Source organism: Penicillium mononematosum (genome assembly GCF_028829835.1).
Source record: "Penicillium mononematosum strain IBT 11891 chromosome Unknown utg000002l:1.0-8112719.0:1.0-8118358.0, whole genome shotgun sequence".
NCBI lineage: Eukaryota > Fungi > Ascomycota > Eurotiomycetes > Eurotiales > Aspergillaceae > Penicillium > Penicillium mononematosum.
In genome coordinates, this window is record NW_026643272.1 from 1,249,974 (window position 1) to 1,266,911 (window position 16,938).

Here is a 16,938-nt window from a genome sequence, read left to right on the forward strand (position 1 = left end):
TTATCTATCAAACGTATATCTACAATAGATGTCCTGCCCGTATCTGTGCCCCAGTGCATGGGTCTCTGCAACAGTGGCTCTTCAGCAGGCAGAGCTCGGAAGCATGATCTTCGGCAATGAAAAGAATTTCTACCTCCTCGCCCATGGAGATGGAGACACCGAAGACCAAGACCAGCGAACCAGTCTGGTTTTCGAGTCTACAAGAATGAGAAGGTCTTGATATGCCAAGAAGAAATAAAACAAAAGAAAGTAGACAGAGAGCCAGACAGAAACTAAGGATATATGAAAGGGATATCGATTCGATTTTTGGCATTGCTTTTTTTTGGCTTATGCTTCATGAGGTTGGGTGGGAGTCTATCACAGAAAGAGAACAGGCGGGGGATTCGTAGAGAAAAAAAAAACCTGACCCATTAAGTCGTCGATATTCCATTCATTTCGAGAGATAGGTAGGAAAACAGGAGTTTCTCAGAGGAGAAAAAGAAAAAATGAACTAAGGAACACAACTATATCCCTTACGTTCTTTTTTTGGTCTTGAGACCAACTCCCCGAACACGGACCATCAAGCCACGGTTCCTCTGCAGCGAATTAGCCTTATTGAACATGGAACATGCAGAATGTCTATAGATGGCAATAACGTACCATCAAATCAACCCGTCAACACCACCCGGTAAAAAGAAACCACATTGCTGTGGATGATTTAGCGCTGGCTGGAGGCGGTCCAGACGTTCTTGAGGTAGCCATCGCGCTGGGCCAGGCGGTTGAAGGAGTCATCGCTCTCGCCGCGGGCACGGATGAAGCCGCAAAGAGCGTAGGTCTGGTTCTCGCCGGTGTAGCGGCCGTTCTCGTCAACCTTGCCGACGGAGAGCTGGACGGAGGCGTGGTCGTTGGCCTTGATGATGCGGTTGGTGGCGCTGCACTTGCGGGGCACGTAGCTGAGAGGCAGGTCATGTTAGTTGTCTTGGTTCTTTTTGAGGGTTTGCGAGCAAATATGTTCCCCTCTAATACCCTGCTGTGTCCAGGTTTTTCTGGTGGCTCGCCAACAATCGCAATCACGCAGCGGCGTTGAACCTTTTCAATCCTCGCAATCTCCGATCACACCGGGTCCATCTCTTTGGCTTGGGATCAAGGCGGGATTGCTGATTGTATGCGGCCACACAGACACTGGGCACAGGGTATATTGGGACTGGAGGAACGGGTGTAAAAATCCATGGCACGTACAGATCGACGATCTCTCCCTTGTCGTTCTCCATTTTGGCGGGTTTGGTGTTGAGGTTTTGACGGGCGACGGTGAGGTTGGAGGTGGAGGGTTTTTCTGCCGCACATTAAATTGAAGACCTCAAAATGATTTGTGTGGGTCATGTGACCCTTTGTCGAGGGCTGGCGTGGCCGAAGTGGGGTGGCGTGGTTTTAGCGGAAATCGTACTAAAGGCCGTGGCAATTTCAACTCTAATTTCTCTCATGGATTGCTGTAGTCGACTGTAGGGTTGATTGTACTATGGGTAAATGCATGTATTTTACAGATTACTCTTCTCCCTCTCTTCCTGCAATACATCCTTTTTCCATCTCACTGCCACCTCTCGTGCACTTCCTTTCTTAAACCGCACCAGAACCACTCTCTCAGACTCTCCTCGCTTGGAAGACCCTTTCAGCTCAGGTCCGGGGTCACTCAGACCCAACACAGATCGCCCATCGCCGGTCATAAGAATCATTTTCGGAGATATGCATTTCTCTGTCCATGGGGGAGAGCCCGAATGGACGAACTCGACAAGCGCTTGACGACGCTTCTCCATTTCTTCCACAGAAGCATTTGCACGAGGCTCCCTGTCCAGGAACCCCGACACCAAGTGCAAGAGGAGGAACTGCGGTGGGAATAGAATGATTTCAGCGTTTTGAGCACGACTAACCCACGCTGAGGCTGGAAGAAACTGTGCCTCCGTAACCTCGATTCCACCATCGCTCGTTGGGAGCTGATGCTCCTCATGTTCACCCTCTGCTGGGAGTTGGTCGAGGAGTTTCTTATCCACGTTGACAGGCAAAGGCAAGAAATACAGATACATCTGAGTAGTGTAGCGCTTGGGGACATTGGTTGGCGTAACCCAGCGAGTGAAGGGAATTAATTGGCCTATAGAGTCAGCGTGTTGTTTTCAGATCTGAATTACACGAACTAGGTACTTACCTATGTCGGGCTCGGCATCAGCACTTTGTTGCTTCAGCCACTCATCAAAAGTGGTCTTGTTCTGATGAATGAGTCGTCTGCCTGCATCTCGGGTAGGTTCATCGACGGCAAGCATCTTTCCAGAGTTCCGGTCTTTAGCTAGAAGAATTCCACTCTCTTCAAATAGTTCCCTGATCGCTGCACGTCGGTAGCTAGGGGAGTCTTCATGCCGTGCTAGGTCTCCGGGTGGTGGACATTCCCCATCTTGGCTGGATAGGTTGCCACCTGGGAAGACATGTGCAGATGCAAAAGAGGTAGAGGTCTTCACGCGATGAAGAAGAAGGATCTCGTTCTTTGGAGATATAAGAAGCACACTATTCAACAGTTAGTTATTTAATTCTCGTTTTCTTGTGGAATGTCTCCATTTGGATGCCATCCCTCTCTCGATATCTCCAGTCATGCGGTCCCTTCTGCTAGCTTACCTGGAACTGGGTCGGGGAACCGCAGGCTCATTACCCCGTTTTGAACTAGACATATTCTGGGAATTTGGAGGAACTGTAGTCGTGTATTGTCTCAAAGCACATTTACCGCTTGGGCCTTGAAAGGACTGAACCGAGGTAATATGAGATGCGCGAGATGTCCAAAAAATAAGGCCAATAGCAAATCGCTGTGGTAAGTGACGAGAAATAGACCCTTGATAGATAAAGGACATCGTAATACCTCGAAGCCGAGGGGCGGCTTCTCAATATAGTAAAAGGCAAAGACCCGAGAGCCTAGGCAGTTCCTCGGTACCCCGCGTGCAGCTTAACCTCATCGAGCTTAGCCGAATGCAGCGCCATGTGGTCAGGCAACCTTCAGGGCTTCTACAACACCTCTACATGACGTTTACTGTTGGAATACATAGGTTGAGAGATAAATAAAACGTTTGCTCATTACCAGAAATGGCATAAATCTTCAAATCGTAAACTCCTATCCTGTACCCTTATTTTTAAGTTTCAAGGCCCCATCATCCATCGGGGCGACCCAATGATGTATTCACAAAAAGTGCAGTCAACTCTTACGAAGCTTGGATCTTACGAGTAAAGCTTCTTGTCGTAGCTGTGGAGACCGTGGACGTTACCCTCGGTCATAGCGCTGGCACTTCTCATCTCGAAACGCACGGTGCCCTTGTTGACACCGTCGTGCAGATCAGTCAGGCTCTTGACACCAATGTCCTGCAGGGAGTGCTGGACACCGGCAACGAGGTAAGGAACAAACTTGGTGACGGATCCGCGGTCAAGGACGGAGCCAGCAACACCCTGGGCAACAAGGACGCGGTCCTTCTCGGAGAAGTAGCGAGCAGTACCAGCGTTGCTGGCCTTGCTGTCCTTTCCGTCACCACCGGCCTTCTTATCCTCCATGGCGGCGATACTGCCCATGCCACGGTAGGCCTTGACGAGCTGGCCCTCGTTGCTGACGAAGTACTCACCGGGAGACTCGGTGGTACCGGCAAGGAGACCGCCCATCATGATAGTGCAAGCACCCATGGCCAGACCCTTGACGATGTGGCCAACGTTCTGGATACCACCATCGGCGATACAGGGAACACCGAAGCGAGCGGCAAAGGATGCAACGCTGCGCACGGAAGCAGCCTGGGGACGACCGACAGCCATAACCTCCTGGGTGATACAGGCACTACCGCTGCCCATGCCAATTCTCAGGCCATCGACACCGGCGGCAATCAAAGCAGCAGCCTGCTCACGAGTGACGACGTTACCACCGATAACGTCAATCTCGGGCATGTTCTTCTTGATGTATTTGATCATCTCGATCTGGTACATAGAGTTACCCTGGCTGGAGTCCAGAATAACAATGTCCAAACCAGCCTCAACAAGAAGCTGGAGGCGCTTCTTGTCCTCCTCGCGAGTACCAATAGCAGCGGCACAGATCAGCTGCTTGGAGTCGGGGAGCTTGGAGGCAAGGGGGTAGTGGAGGTTCTTCATCAGATCAGAGCGGGAAAGCAGAGAGACGATGTTGCCGTTGGCATCGACAATGGGGAGCTTTCCCTTCTTGGACTGACGGAGAACCTGGTTGGCCTCGGTCAGGGTGGTGCCGGCAGGGGCAGTAACAAGATCCGTGGCCATAACGGCAGTCACGGGCTCGTTGAGATCAGTGTGGAACTGGATGTCACGGGAGGTAACCATTCCAACGAGCTTGGACTTAAGGGTCCCGTTCTCTGTTCAAACATTAGCCTTTGCTGTCGAAAGCTCATGTAAGGACAATATCCAAAATAGACAAAATGCTCAGATAAAATCTGGTTCTCTACAGTGCAACTTTCGTCGCTGCAGTGGAACGAAAGTTATAATTAAAAAGAGGATGATCATCATGCAAAGTGGGCAGGGTAGGTGCTGGGAGAAGTAGATGTGGGTATCTTACCAGTGACAGGGAAGCCACCGAAGCCCCACTTGGCCTTCAGCTCCTTGACCTCACCAACGGTGGCCTTGGGAGAGATGACAACGGGGTCGAGAATGAAACCGTTCTCGTATCTCTTAACCTTACGGACCATCTCCGCCTGGTCCTCGGGAGAGCAGTTGTGGTGGATAACACCGAGACCACCGAGCAGAGCCATGTGGATAGCCATGTTGTGCTCGGTGACAGTGTCCATGGGCGAGGACAGAAGAGGGGTCTTCAGGGAGATACGCTTGGTAACAGGGGTATCCAATGAGACATCGGAAGCGGGGAAGCCTATATCGGGTTAGGAAAAAAGCAAGAAATTTTTTCTTGACTGCGGGGTTCGGCTTACCGATGTAACCGGGCAGGATCAGGAAATCATTGTAGGTCAATGCACCGTGCTTGTCAGAGTCAAGCAGGGTATCAGCATCAAGACCATCGGCGGTGGTGTAGGTCTTCACAACCTCTAAGGCCTTGGCGTAGTCGGTGATCTCAGCCTTCATGGCGGCACCAGGTGCGGCGTCGCCGGCGGTGATAGGCATGATTAAAAGAAAGTGAGTTTAAAATAAACAGTGAGACACGACTCGAAAGAAATCTTAATCAACAGAAAGAAACGTTCTGCTGATGGAGAAAGTCGAGCTTTCCCAAGGAAGAGAAAGAAGAAGAAAAAGTTCGAGCGAAAAATTGGTTCCTTTTCTCTTCCGTGCACGGCCAAGCCAAGAGGGGGCTTGTCTACTTCGGGTATAGCGTACTGGCTTTTTTCACTATCCACGCCGTTGATTGGCTTGTAAACGAGATGGCTAAAGGCGGTAAGCTTGTTTATGCTTATCATACATCGATGCAGGTACATCGATACTACCATGTAGATGGTGCTAAGATCTACTTCAATGCAATAATGTAACGTTGTCAGGTGCGATTCTGATATGCACTCCGTTAGTGAAAGATATCTTGCGAATGAACTGGACATGAATATCGATTGCCATACAGCATAACTTTCGAAGTTGGTAGCGAAGGTCCAATGTGAGTTGGCAATAATTGTCAGAGTGCCATTCTCGATTCCTATATAAAGCCATCTCAACCAGAATAGATGTTTTATTTACATGGTTGGCCGTGCAACGGATCAGTAATCTCCCCAGTCACCGGGGCACCGGTTTCAAGTCCCGTGCCTCTCAGTACTGACCAGCGGCTTCGAGTCCCGTACGCCTCTGTGGCAATATGACGACAGGATGATAGTAATAATGCAGCAGAGTCAACCTTTAAAGTCGGCACAGCTTTCTCCAATTCAACTAAGCATCACTTTTCACTTCTACTATCAGTATGGAATCTGCTATGGGCGAACGCGGCACCTTCAAGCCTGCACCGACGGCACAGTCCCAGAACAAGCCGGGGTGAGTAATGCTTGACCCGAGCAAAATACATCTTCTAATATGGTATGCTAGATTGGAGACCATAATGGCAGAGCCTAGTGAGTCGACCAAACTAGAGGGCCTCCACGGCTTTTCTGAATATGTGGGTTCCGGAAAGCTGAAAGGCAAAACTGCTCTAATCACCGGCGGAGAGTATGTGTGCGAGTTCATATGAGTAAACTGTCTGGGCTAATCATTCCACAGCTCTGGGATTGGTAGAGCAGTTGCTATTCTGATGGCCAGAGAGGGTGCGGATGTTACTATCGTTTATCTGCCCGCAGAACAGGTAGACGCTGAGACGACCAAAAAGTCTGTTGAGCAAGAGAAGAGGTCCTGCCTTCTTGTCCCAGGTGATTTGAAAGATCGCAACGTCTGTTGCCGCGCAGTGGATGAACATGTGAAGAAGTCAGTGTGGGGTAGTCCTCCTGGTATGAGCAATGACTTACTGAGAGTACAGGTACGGCACGGTCAATATACTTGTCAACAATGCGTCGAAACAGTACATATGTACGGAATTTGAGAAGACCAATCTGGATGAGACTGAAGACGTATTCAGAACCAATATCATCCAGATGATGGCAATGGCGAAGTTTGCTCTTCCTCATATGTCACGAGGTGATTCGTATGTTCTTCCTTGTCTAATCTATACCATCACATACTCACGCACTGCCTACAGGATCATCAATACTTCTTCTGTTGTGACTTTCCGTGGCTCGGGGACCATGATTGATTATGCTGCAACCAAGGGAGCTATTATTGGTTTTACTAGGTCTTTGGCGAAACACTTGATTCCAAAGGGTATTCGAGTCAATGCAGTAGCGTAAGTATTGTCTACTCATTTCTCTTTGGAAGTACATACTGACGTGTTTCCAATTTCAGTCCAGGTGCGATCTATACACCAATCCAAGTCGACACCCGAGATCCCCAGCAGATGGAAGGATGGGGTCAGAAGGCTAGTCTTGGCCGACCAGGTGAGCCTAGTGAGGTTGCGACAAGCTTCGTCTTCTTGGCTAGTGCGTGCGCCTCTCTATACTGTGAGTCATCAATATCCCACACCCTGAAATCCAGACCAATTTCCATTGTGGCTAATCAATCACTATACACGTGTAGATGGGCAAATCCTACATTGTTACCCGCTTGGTGACTAAATAGTGTTACAGAAGTGATATCTACTAGTGGAGATATCGCCGGAAAATTATGTTGAGCGTGTGCATACCGTTGGTAACAAATTGATGTGCTTGCTATTAGTGTCAAATTGAAATACAGCTGGATATAAGATCAATAGAGGAGCCACGGCTTCCCTGCAGTGAGAGCTTTGTCCCATCCCTCGTCATTCTGCCAGATGGCGACACTTTCAATCTCTTCTCTGCCCAGTTTGAGTCCATTGTAGAGATGCTAGGCCTTAATTCAGCAAATGTTAATTTCAAACTGACATATTCAACTTACTGGGAAAAGTCCTTCGCTGGGTCGAGGATTAGACACCTTGCCGTCTGGGGACTCCCAGCGGATATCTTGGATCACGCGATGATACTCGATCCGCAACACATATACAAGTGGCTCCTCCGCGAAAAATGTTTTCAAAGTGTTCCCCACCTGATGCGCCATCGAAAGGTGGATGAAGCCAGAGGCCTCGTCCAGTTCGCTTACCGTGAGCCGCTCAGGGATTGGCTCGCGGACTGGTGTGGTGGAAGGCACAATCTTGTAGATGTAGCGAGGCTGAGGAAGCAGCGAAGTCATGATGAAAGCGATGGAGGGAGGCAAGTTAATTCACCGAGTCAATGGTGATAATGAGAGGAGAAACAAGGTTAGTCAGGTGGTTTCATTTGTTGGCGGGGTCGGTTCAACCGGGAACTTGCCTTTCGAACACCGCTGGGATTAATTGCGCCATTATTTGTATTATTTGTGTCTACTTCACTACTTCATCAACGTCCAGGGTAAGGGCAATTTGTAATATATTAAGTTTGATCGGTGACTAGTTTATCTGTAATGCTGGGTTGATATTATATCAAAGAAACAATTCGAATAAGAATTGCGGGAATATATCCATGGATCTCTAGAGAGCTTGTAGTATATAGGGTAGTAGAATTCGTCAAAGATCTCCCATCATGTCTTAAAACGCTGTCTCCATCTTTCAGTAAGACTTATCAATTTATACCGAGCTTATTTTGCATCATATTTCATTGTTATAGCCCTGGAAATCCACGGTTGCTTTGCCTCAACAGACCTTGACACAAGATGACAGTATGGAGCATCATAGTATTTATGGGGAACATGGCCCAAAACAGGCAGATCCTTCGTAGGAGGCAGCGAAGGTCCTAGGATATCGACTAGAACCTGTGGACGGGTTATATACTTATGCGGATCAATTGACGGTCTACAACGTACTTTATGACTTGAAAAGATAGGTGTTTTGGTCGCACGGGACTACGAGCCCACTTAAACCTGCCTAATATTGCACAAGCCACTTTTGCCAAGACTGCAGGTATCCTGATAGGTCAGGTAATGGGATTGGAATGAACGTTTAGCATATTGAGGAATTTACCGTGAGGAGACTTTACGATATCGAATAAGTGCAAATGAACAGTGAGCACGGAGTTAGCAGATGTTCAGTGTGTGACTTGTCGAGTAACACAATCTCTTAGTTCTTCGTCCACGTGATTCGAGATCGACAAGCCACAATCACCTGATTGCGCCTTACCCGATCTGGAGATTTGTTGTGCCCCCTGCGCCCACTTTGGGGAATCTTGGTCGCACTTGCCCCCCACCGTCAACAATTCCATCATCGGGATTCACGAGCCTAGAACTTATCCACGCAAGTCACGCATTTATTTCCTAGGTTTTCTTTTCTAAGCCATGGGAGGTTGCCCTTGAATGCTATTCAATTCAGAACGTCTCCCCGGAAAAGGTCTTGGAGACCTTGTTTAACCCGCGCATTCCGCATTTACCACCAGAGCAGGGATGCGGTCAAAGGAGCGCGACATTTTTCAATCAATTGTCACATACCGTCCTGAGATTAAATGATGTCCACGTCGAACCAATTTCCATCCCTCAAGCGGGCCCAGACGGACCTTCCCTCACAGTCCACCAGTCCATTACGACACGGGTCGACAGCGTCTACGAACTCATCTGCGTATTCGGTCGCGTCAAGCTCGTTTGCTCCTAGTCGGACTAGCACTGTCTCTTCTCATGGGTCGATATCAAACAATTTGGGTCACTCCCGAGGGAAGAGTGAGGCAAGCAGCATGAGCTCAGCAACGACTGTTACGGACGCGATGGAACGAGGAAGTTGGTCAAATGCTGGCACAGCGTACGACAATATTCGCCGATCTCTACGGCCACTACAGCAAGTCCCTAATATTCCATCCTCAACCGCGAATACTGGCGGGTACCGACATTCACGAAGCCAAACAATCGATGAATCACGCCCATGGAAGGACTATCGACCCGCCACCCCCGAATCGCGTCATCTCCATCTTAAAGAGAACCTGTCTCCGCGCCACCAAACACAAACCTACGAATCCCAGAGCCCCCCACCGCCTATCTCTCCTCGCCACTGGTCTAATGTGTCCGGAACATCGCGTCCTTCGTCTCCCCAAAAGACAGTGTCCCACAATTCTCATCCTCCGCAGCTTACTGCTGCACTCTCTGCACCCGAGCTTGAAACGTTGCAAAAATCATCCACGGGTCATCTCAGAACTCTATCAAAGTTTGCACAGTCCGGCGAAAACGAATTTGGCGCAGCTGCAGCCTCTGTGGTGGGGTTGCAAGGCCGACGACGCCTTAAGCGAGCGGACTCGGTAGCAGGAAGGAATGGCGCAGTATCTCCCGAAAAGCCGAAGGCTTCCTCATGGGCAGCCGGGAATTGGATGGACCAACAGCGACAATTCATCCAAGCATACGAGTATTTGTGCCATATCGGAGAAGCCAAACAGTGGATTGAAGACGTGATTCAAAAGCAAATCCCGCCAATCGTTCAGTTGGAGGAAGCACTGCGAGACGGTGTCACTTTGGCGGAGGTGGTGCAAGCAATGTATACGGGCAAAACCCTTCGTATTTTCCGACACCCCAAGTTACAATATCGCCATTCAGATAACATCGCCTTGTTTTTCCGATTCCTTGATGAGGTTGAGTTGCCAGAGTTGTTTCGATTTGAACTCATCGACTTGTATGAAAAGAAAAACATCCCCAAGGTCATACATTGCATTCACGCGTTGTCATGGTTGCTCTTCAAAAATGGCATGCTGGACTTCCGCATGGGCAACTTAGTTGGTCAGCTTGAGTTTGAACACCACGAACTTGAGAAAACCCAAAAGGGACTGGACAAGGCCGGTGTGAGCATGCCTAGCTTTGCAGGTATGGCTGCAAACTTTGGCGCGGAGCCTGAACCTGAGCCCGTTGAATCGGAGGAGGATCGTATTGATCGAGAAATGCACGAAAATGAAGCCTCAATCACCGATTTCCAGGCTCAGGTCAGAGGAGCCATGACGCGCCTACGACTTGGCAATATCATGAATGATCTGTGGGATTTTGAACCCCTCCTCATTGATCTACAGTCACGTCTGCGTGGAGAGATGGGCGCGACAAATTAGCGAATATCGGCTAAGCATGCTCCAGTTTGCAGTTGGGCTGCAGGCCATTAGCCGAGGCTTCATTGTACGCCGCAGTCAGCACAGCGACAAGCAATGGCGAAAATCCCAGGAAGCAGATGTTTTGCAATTCCAGAGTCTGATCCGTGGGTCCAGGGCTCGCGCCCAGGCTAATCACCTCCAAACTTGTGCACGACGAGAGGAGTCCGGCATCAAGCAGATCCAGGCCGCGATAAGAGGTGCATTGCAACGCACGAATGTTGGGGACCAATATGAGCAGTCTCGATATGCTGAAGATGATGTAAAATTACTTCAAGCATTCATCCGCGGTACCTTGCAACGGAAGAAGATGGATGCTCATTCTCAAGACCTGAGACAAGCTGGCAGTTCCGTAAAGTCCCTCCAAGCAGCCATCCGTGGTACCTTGCAACGAAGAGAGATGAATGCTCAGTCTCAAGAGGTGAAGCAGGTTGGCAGTTCTGTCAGGTCGCTTCAAGCAGCCATCCGTGGTACGTTACAACGACGACGGATGAATGCTCACTCTCACGAGGTGAAACTGATAGAAACACCTGTCAAGTCGCTGCAGGCGGTCATTCGAGGATCGATTGCCCGCCAAAACTTGTCTCAGATGAAGGTTCTGCTCGACAACGAAGCATCCAAAATTGTCTGTATTCAATCAACTGTTAGGGCTCTGATTGCCAGAGAACGCCAAACTTTGCTTCTCCAGGCACTAGAAGAAACCGAAAATGAGTGTGCTGCACTGCAAGCTATCGCGCGGGCCGCTGCCGTAAGGAAAAACACATCAGGCATTCGCGCCGAGCTTGCGGAACATTTGTTGCCAGTAATCGACCTGCAGGCAATACTCAGGGGACAGGCTTTGAGAGAATCATTGGATGTCCAGAGGACTGCATTGCTCCAGCAAGAACCTTCCATTTTGGAACTACAATCCCGATCCCGTGGCGTCATTCACAGACAATATCTACTTGCAGAGCGACATGAACTGGACCAACAGGAACATGCCATTGTTGATCTGCAGGCCCTTGCCCGTGCTGCTATCTCACGAATAGAGGTGGGCGACATATTGTCTCGCCTTGAGGAGAATGAGGAAGAAATTGTTCAACTCCAATCTTTAGTTCGGGCAATGCTCGCGCGAGTTGAAGTTGGCGAGATCCTGACTGATCTTGAGGCAGAGGAGGACTTCATCACGGACTTCCAAGCACGCATCAGAGGACTCATTATCTGCAACCGCTTTGAGGAAAGACGTCAACATTATAATGAAAACATGGAGAAGGTCATCAAGGCCCAGAGTGTTATCCGCGGCCGCATTCAAGGCCAGGCTTATAAGAGCCTGACAAGTGGAAAGAATCCCCCCCGTGGGAACAGTCAAGGGCTTCGTGCATCTTCTCAACGACAGCGATTTCGACTTTGACGAAGAGATTGAGTTCGAGCGCCTGCGAAAGGTGGTTGTTCAACAAGTGCGGCAGAACGAGCTTGCTGAACAATACATCAGTCAACTTGATATTAAGATTGCCCTCCTTGTCAAGAATAAGATCACTTTGGATGAAGTCGTCAAGCATCAAAAGCACTTCGGTGGTCACATCGGCAACTTGCTATCCAACACCGAGATTTCTTCCAAGGATCCCTACGATCTCAAGGCCCTTAACAAGACCTCAAGGAGAAAGTTGGACCAGTACCAGGTGTTTTTCTTCCTCCTTCAAACCCAATCACAGTACCTGGCTCGCTTGTTCCGGCGATTGCGCGAGATTAACACCTCGGACAAGGAATATGAGCGGATCCGGCACTTGATGATGGGTCTCTTCGGATACTCCCAGAAACGACGCGAGGAATATTATCTCATTAAGCTCCTGGCACGATCCGCCAAGGAGGACATTGAAAGCTTCACATCTCTTCCTGAATATTTGCGCTGCACCTCTTTCTGGAACAAGCTTTTCGCCTCATATGCCAAGTCGTCACGCGACCGGAAGTTTATGCGCGACGTCCTGGGACCTGTCGTAAAAGAGTCTGTTATCGAAAACCCAGACCTTGATTTGGAGAGTGATCCGATTCAAATATACCGTTCCGCGATCAACAACGAAGAGCTCCAAACTGGCCAACGGAGCCGCCGACAACCGGATCTTCCCCGCGAAGAAGCGATCAGAGACCCCGAAACCAGAGAGACATTCATTCAACATTTGCAAGATCTTCGTGACATTGTTGACCAATTATTCTTGGGCCTTGAAGACTTCCTGTACCGTATGCCATTCGGTATCAGATATCTCGCACAGCAGATGTATCAAAATCTACTCGAGAGGTTCCCTGGCGAGGACCCAGGATCCGTTCTTCAGACGGTTGGCCACTGGGTATGGAAAAGTTACTTCCAGCCTGCTGTGCTGGAGCCAGAGAAGTACGGCGTGATCGATCGGGGCCTCACCCAAGAACAAAAGCGGAACCTTGGAGAAATATCCAAGGTTGTCGCGCAGATTGCATCTGGGAGACTCTTTGGGGCAGAGAATGTCTATCTCCAACCGCTCAACAACTACATTGGAGAGTCAATCCAGCGCCTAGGACGTCTCTGGGGTCAGATGATCTCAGTCCAGGATGCAGAGTCTTATTTCGACATTGATGAATTCAACGATCTCTATGCCAAGGCCAAACCTACTCTGTACATTAAGATGTCTGACATCTTCTCGATTCACCAGCTTGTGGCGTCTGAAATTAACTATATGTGCCCCCATCCTGATGACTTCCTCAAGGAACTTGTGCGAGAACTCGGCAATGTCAAGAGTAACGAGAACGAATTGATGGGCGTCAGCTCTACCGAGATCAATCTCACATTGAACCCCAAGTTGGCCCAGGTTGAAGGTAAGAAATGCAAGCAAGCCCCTACCTGTGTTCATTTTGCTAACTCTACCTCCCAGATCCCGAAGCAGACGTGAAGGCGCTCTTCATGGAGACTAAACGCTGCATCCTCTACATTATCCGAGTCCAAACAGGTTCCAACCTAATGGATATCATGCTCAAGACACCGACAGAGGAGGACGAGGAGCGGTGGCACAATTTGGTTCAGGAAGAACTGAGCACCAGCAGCCCTCGCCGAGGCGCCTATTCTGAAGCCAATAGCCTAATTGACATTAGCTCTATGAGCTATTCCGAGCTCAAGGGCATTGCACTTGAAAACATCCTTCGGCTTGAACAGAACGGCAAGATCAATCGTCACAACCATTATCAGGATTTGTTGAACGCCATCGCCATCGATATCCGCACCAAGCACCGTCGGAGAATTCAGCGAGAGCGCGAACTGGAGGGTGCTCGGCTGACCTCTCAGAGGCTCAGCGGCCAAGCCGTCTACCTAGACCAGCAACTCAAGACATACAACGACTACATTGAACAGGCCATGATCACGTTACAGAACAAGAAGGGAAAGAAGCGATTCCTGATGCCGTTCACCAAACAATGGGATCATCAACGAGAGTTGCAAAAATCCGGCAAGATATTCAAATTCGGATCCTACAAATACTCCGCGCGCACTCTGGCGGACCGAGGTGTTCTGGTTGCCTGGAAGGGCTACTCTGAGCGGCAGTGGGATCGGGTCGACTTGACCATCTCCAGTAACGAAGTTGGTGTATTCACCATCGACGGGAGCAGCGGTGTCATGATGATTCCCGGCGCCAACGCACAGGTACCGCTGGATGACTTGCTGCAGGCTCAGTTCAACAACACGCAATTCATGGACTTCTTTGATGGTCAGATGCGAGTCAATGTCAACCTTTTCTTGCATTTGATCATGAAGAAGTTCTATAACGAGTGAAGGTCATGGCTTATGGACTTGATGAGGGATGACTTGGGTGCACATTCTTATTGACATTATTATTTTCCTGTCTCTTTTTTTTTCTATGTTTCTTTTCTTTTCTTATTGTCTCTGTTTAAGATACCATGGGTATTTTGTTGATTTCGATAGCGATAGCGTTCGGTCTATACGGGCGAATAACATGTACACAGTATGATACCACTCAGTATCAATCATAAAACATTTCAATTTTCCAGGAACCTCTCCAAGTAGAAAGTAGAATTAAGCAGAATAATCGTCTATTGTAGCCATTGGAAGTATACAAGACTTGGTCAGGGGCTGCCACGTGACGTGGCGCATTCAATCGGGTTGCCAGCTGGAAACCGGGCATCTTCCCCCCTCCAACTGTCCACGTTAGTCCTGAGGGATTTCTGATTCTTCCTGTGCTCGGCTTCCAATTGCCTGTGCTGCTATTGTCTTTTCTTTCAGATCCTCGTTTCTCCGTACTTCTCCTGACGACGAGCAGTCGCCCCTCACCATGGATTTCTCCAACCTCAAAGATCAGGTCAGCAACATGTCCTTGTATGACCTCAAGGCCGGTGTTCGCAAGGTACAGAACGGTAAGTTTGAATCCCGCTTGGTCCGACTGCGTGATGCACAAGACCGAATCGACATGCGTGTGTCTTACAATTTGCGGAAACTGATTTGGCCGTTCCGTCATAGCTGTCATGAACTATACCGAGATGGAATCCAAGGTTCGTATGCAATCGCCCATCTCTGCGCAAACGAACATGGCATTTCGCAGGATGAAGAGGAGATGATTGTACGATCCGATGCTTACGCAAGTCAGGTCCGGGAAGCTACAAACAATGAACCCTGGGGTGCCTCGACCACGTTGATGCAGGATATCGCCAATGGAACGCATAGCTAGTCAGTCCATGTCGCCTGATCTTATCCGTACCAACGCGCATCCGCTGACTTTCCTTATTACAGCCAATTACTCAACGAGATCATGCCCCTTATCTACAAGCGATTCACCGACAAGGCCGCGGAGGAATGGCGACAGATCTACAAGGTAAGAGAAGCATGGTTATTCACGCGGGTGTGCTATGACTAAACCTACCCAAATTATAGAGTCTCCAGCTCCTCGAATTCCTTGTCAAGAACGGTTCGGAACGAGTCGTCGATGATGCGCGATCCCACATGTCGTTGATTCGGATGCTGCGGCAGTTCCACTATATCGATATGAATGGCAAGGACCAGGGTATCAATGTGCGCAACCGGTCATCCGAGCTGGTGAAATTGCTGGGTGATGTGGATCAGATTCGGGCCGAAAGAAAGAAGGCCAAGAACAACCGCAACAAGTTCAGTGGTTTCGAAGGTGGCATGGGTGTCGGATCGGGCCTGTCCAGCTCGGGCTCGGGCCGTTATGGAGGCTTTGGCAGCGACAGTATGGGATACGGTGGATACAGCGGAGGTGTCTACGGTGACGGTGGCGGTTTCGGCGGGGAATCTGGTGGACAAGCTGGCATTGACTTCCAGGACACCGGACGCCGGCCCAACCGCTTCGAAGAATATGACGAGTATGACGAGGCAGATGCCCCCGCACGCCCGCGTGAGCCTGCCGCCCGGGCGAAGACCCAAGCAAAGAAGCCCGAGCCAGCTCCTGCACCTGTGGAAGACCTCTTCGACTTTGGCGACGACGAGCCTGTTACTACCACAGCATCTACCTCGACCGGCAAGCAACCCGCCGGCAGTGCTCTCAACATACTAGACCCGTCCCCAGCCGATGACGACGACTTTGATGACTTCCAGTCCGCAACCCCGGCTACCCAGCCTCAGTCGTCAAATCAGTTCGCCATTCCCCCTCCAGCTTCCACTGCCAGCACAAGTTCGAACACCCAATTCGTTGCGCCCCAGCCAATCTCCGGCTCGCAAGGTGCCAACCTCAACGGCCTAGTTGGATTCAAATCGGCCACCCCTACTCCCTCTTCCAGCGGGATCCCCACTCCCCTTTCGCAGGCGGCCCCGATTCAACAGCAGAAGCCCTCCGGCTACCAAGCTGCCACACCCAACTACTTCACCTCCGTCAGCGTGCCCCAAAATGCTGGGTCTTCTCACGCTGCCACCCCCTCCATGTCCTCCATGGCTTCCCCCTCAAGCACAGCGAGTAAGCCAGCTTCAGCAGCAGCCAAGAAATCCTCGGGTGACGCTTTCGGCTCATTGTGGTCGACCGCCAGCGCCAGTGCCGGCATCCAGAAGACCAACACCGGCACCAACAAGGGTCCTAACCTTGCCAGCATGGCCAAGGAAAAAGCCAGCGCCGGCATCTGGGGAGCCCCAGCTCCCTCCAGCACCTCATCCACGCCCAGCCAACCCCAGCACAAGCAACAGTCTAGCTCGGCCTTTGATGATCTCCTCGGTTGATCAGCTAGCAAAGCAACTCATCTTCACTCCTCTTCTTCCCCCACTGAGTCCATGCCTCGCTTCTTACATTTGCGATATGTGGCCATGATTTTAGCATTCAGAATTCCACATTTGCCTTGGTCTTTTTTCCTTTTTCTTCTTCCTTCT

General features: G+C 50.0%; 8 protein-coding genes across 8 annotated transcripts; 4 read left to right on the forward strand and 4 right to left on the reverse strand.

Annotated features, from left to right (window-relative positions):
- Positions 1–28: 28 nt before the first annotated feature.
- On the forward strand, positions 29–220 carry N7519_002230 (uncharacterized protein; the record flags this gene model as incomplete). Its single annotated transcript, XM_057289008.1, has 1 exon — positions 29–220. One exon carries the CDS (start codon positions 29–31, stop codon positions 218–220), a length of 192 nt encoding a protein of 63 aa, XP_057150210.1.
- Positions 221–697: 477 nt separating this feature from the next.
- Positions 698–1,250, reverse strand: rps21 (40S ribosomal protein eS21; the record flags this gene model as incomplete). The annotated part of the gene is made up of 2 exons (XM_057289009.1): positions 698–932; positions 1,219–1,250. The coding sequence occupies 2 exons, from the start codon at positions 1,248–1,250 to the stop codon at positions 698–700; spliced, it is 267 nt and encodes an 88-aa protein (XP_057150211.1).
- Positions 1,251–1,514: 264 nt separating this feature from the next.
- N7519_002232 (uncharacterized protein) lies at positions 1,515–2,690 on the reverse strand (the record flags this gene model as incomplete). Its single annotated transcript, XM_057289010.1, has 3 exons — positions 1,515–2,122; positions 2,177–2,529; positions 2,638–2,690. 3 exons carry the CDS (start codon positions 2,688–2,690, stop codon positions 1,515–1,517), a joined length of 1,014 nt encoding a protein of 337 aa, XP_057150212.1.
- Positions 2,691–3,228: 538 nt separating this feature from the next.
- On the reverse strand, positions 3,229–5,127 carry N7519_002233 (putative IMP dehydrogenase; the record flags this gene model as incomplete). The annotated part of the gene is made up of 3 exons (XM_057289011.1): positions 3,229–4,370; positions 4,571–4,879; positions 4,938–5,127. 3 exons carry the CDS (start codon positions 5,125–5,127, stop codon positions 3,229–3,231), a joined length of 1,641 nt encoding a protein of 546 aa, XP_057150213.1.
- Positions 5,128–5,902: 775 nt separating this feature from the next.
- Positions 5,903–7,139, forward strand: N7519_002234 (oxidoreductase, short-chain dehydrogenase/reductase family; the record flags this gene model as incomplete). Its single annotated transcript, XM_057289012.1, has 7 exons — positions 5,903–5,973; positions 6,025–6,144; positions 6,196–6,396; positions 6,449–6,613; positions 6,668–6,811; positions 6,871–7,025; positions 7,102–7,139. 7 exons carry the CDS (start codon positions 5,903–5,905, stop codon positions 7,137–7,139), a joined length of 894 nt encoding a protein of 297 aa, XP_057150214.1.
- A 130-nt stretch (positions 7,140–7,269) lies between these two features.
- Positions 7,270–7,728, reverse strand: N7519_002235 (DUF952 domain-containing protein; the record flags this gene model as incomplete). The annotated part of the gene is made up of 2 exons (XM_057289013.1): positions 7,270–7,386; positions 7,438–7,728. 2 exons carry the CDS (start codon positions 7,726–7,728, stop codon positions 7,270–7,272), a joined length of 408 nt encoding a protein of 135 aa, XP_057150215.1.
- A 1,283-nt stretch (positions 7,729–9,011) lies between these two features.
- Positions 9,012–14,385, forward strand: N7519_002236 (putative Ras GTPase activating protein; the record flags this gene model as incomplete). The annotated part of the gene is made up of 4 exons (XM_057289014.1): positions 9,012–10,554; positions 10,613–11,884; positions 11,961–13,439; positions 13,496–14,385. The coding sequence occupies 4 exons, from the start codon at positions 9,012–9,014 to the stop codon at positions 14,383–14,385; spliced, it is 5,184 nt and encodes a 1,727-aa protein (XP_057150216.1).
- A 517-nt stretch (positions 14,386–14,902) lies between these two features.
- N7519_002237 (ENTH domain-containing protein) lies at positions 14,903–16,791 on the forward strand (the record flags this gene model as incomplete). The annotated part of the gene is made up of 5 exons (XM_057289015.1): positions 14,903–14,984; positions 15,088–15,119; positions 15,215–15,294; positions 15,358–15,439; positions 15,499–16,791. 5 exons carry the CDS (start codon positions 14,903–14,905, stop codon positions 16,789–16,791), a joined length of 1,569 nt encoding a protein of 522 aa, XP_057150217.1.
- Between the last annotated feature and the right edge of the window lie 147 nt (positions 16,792–16,938).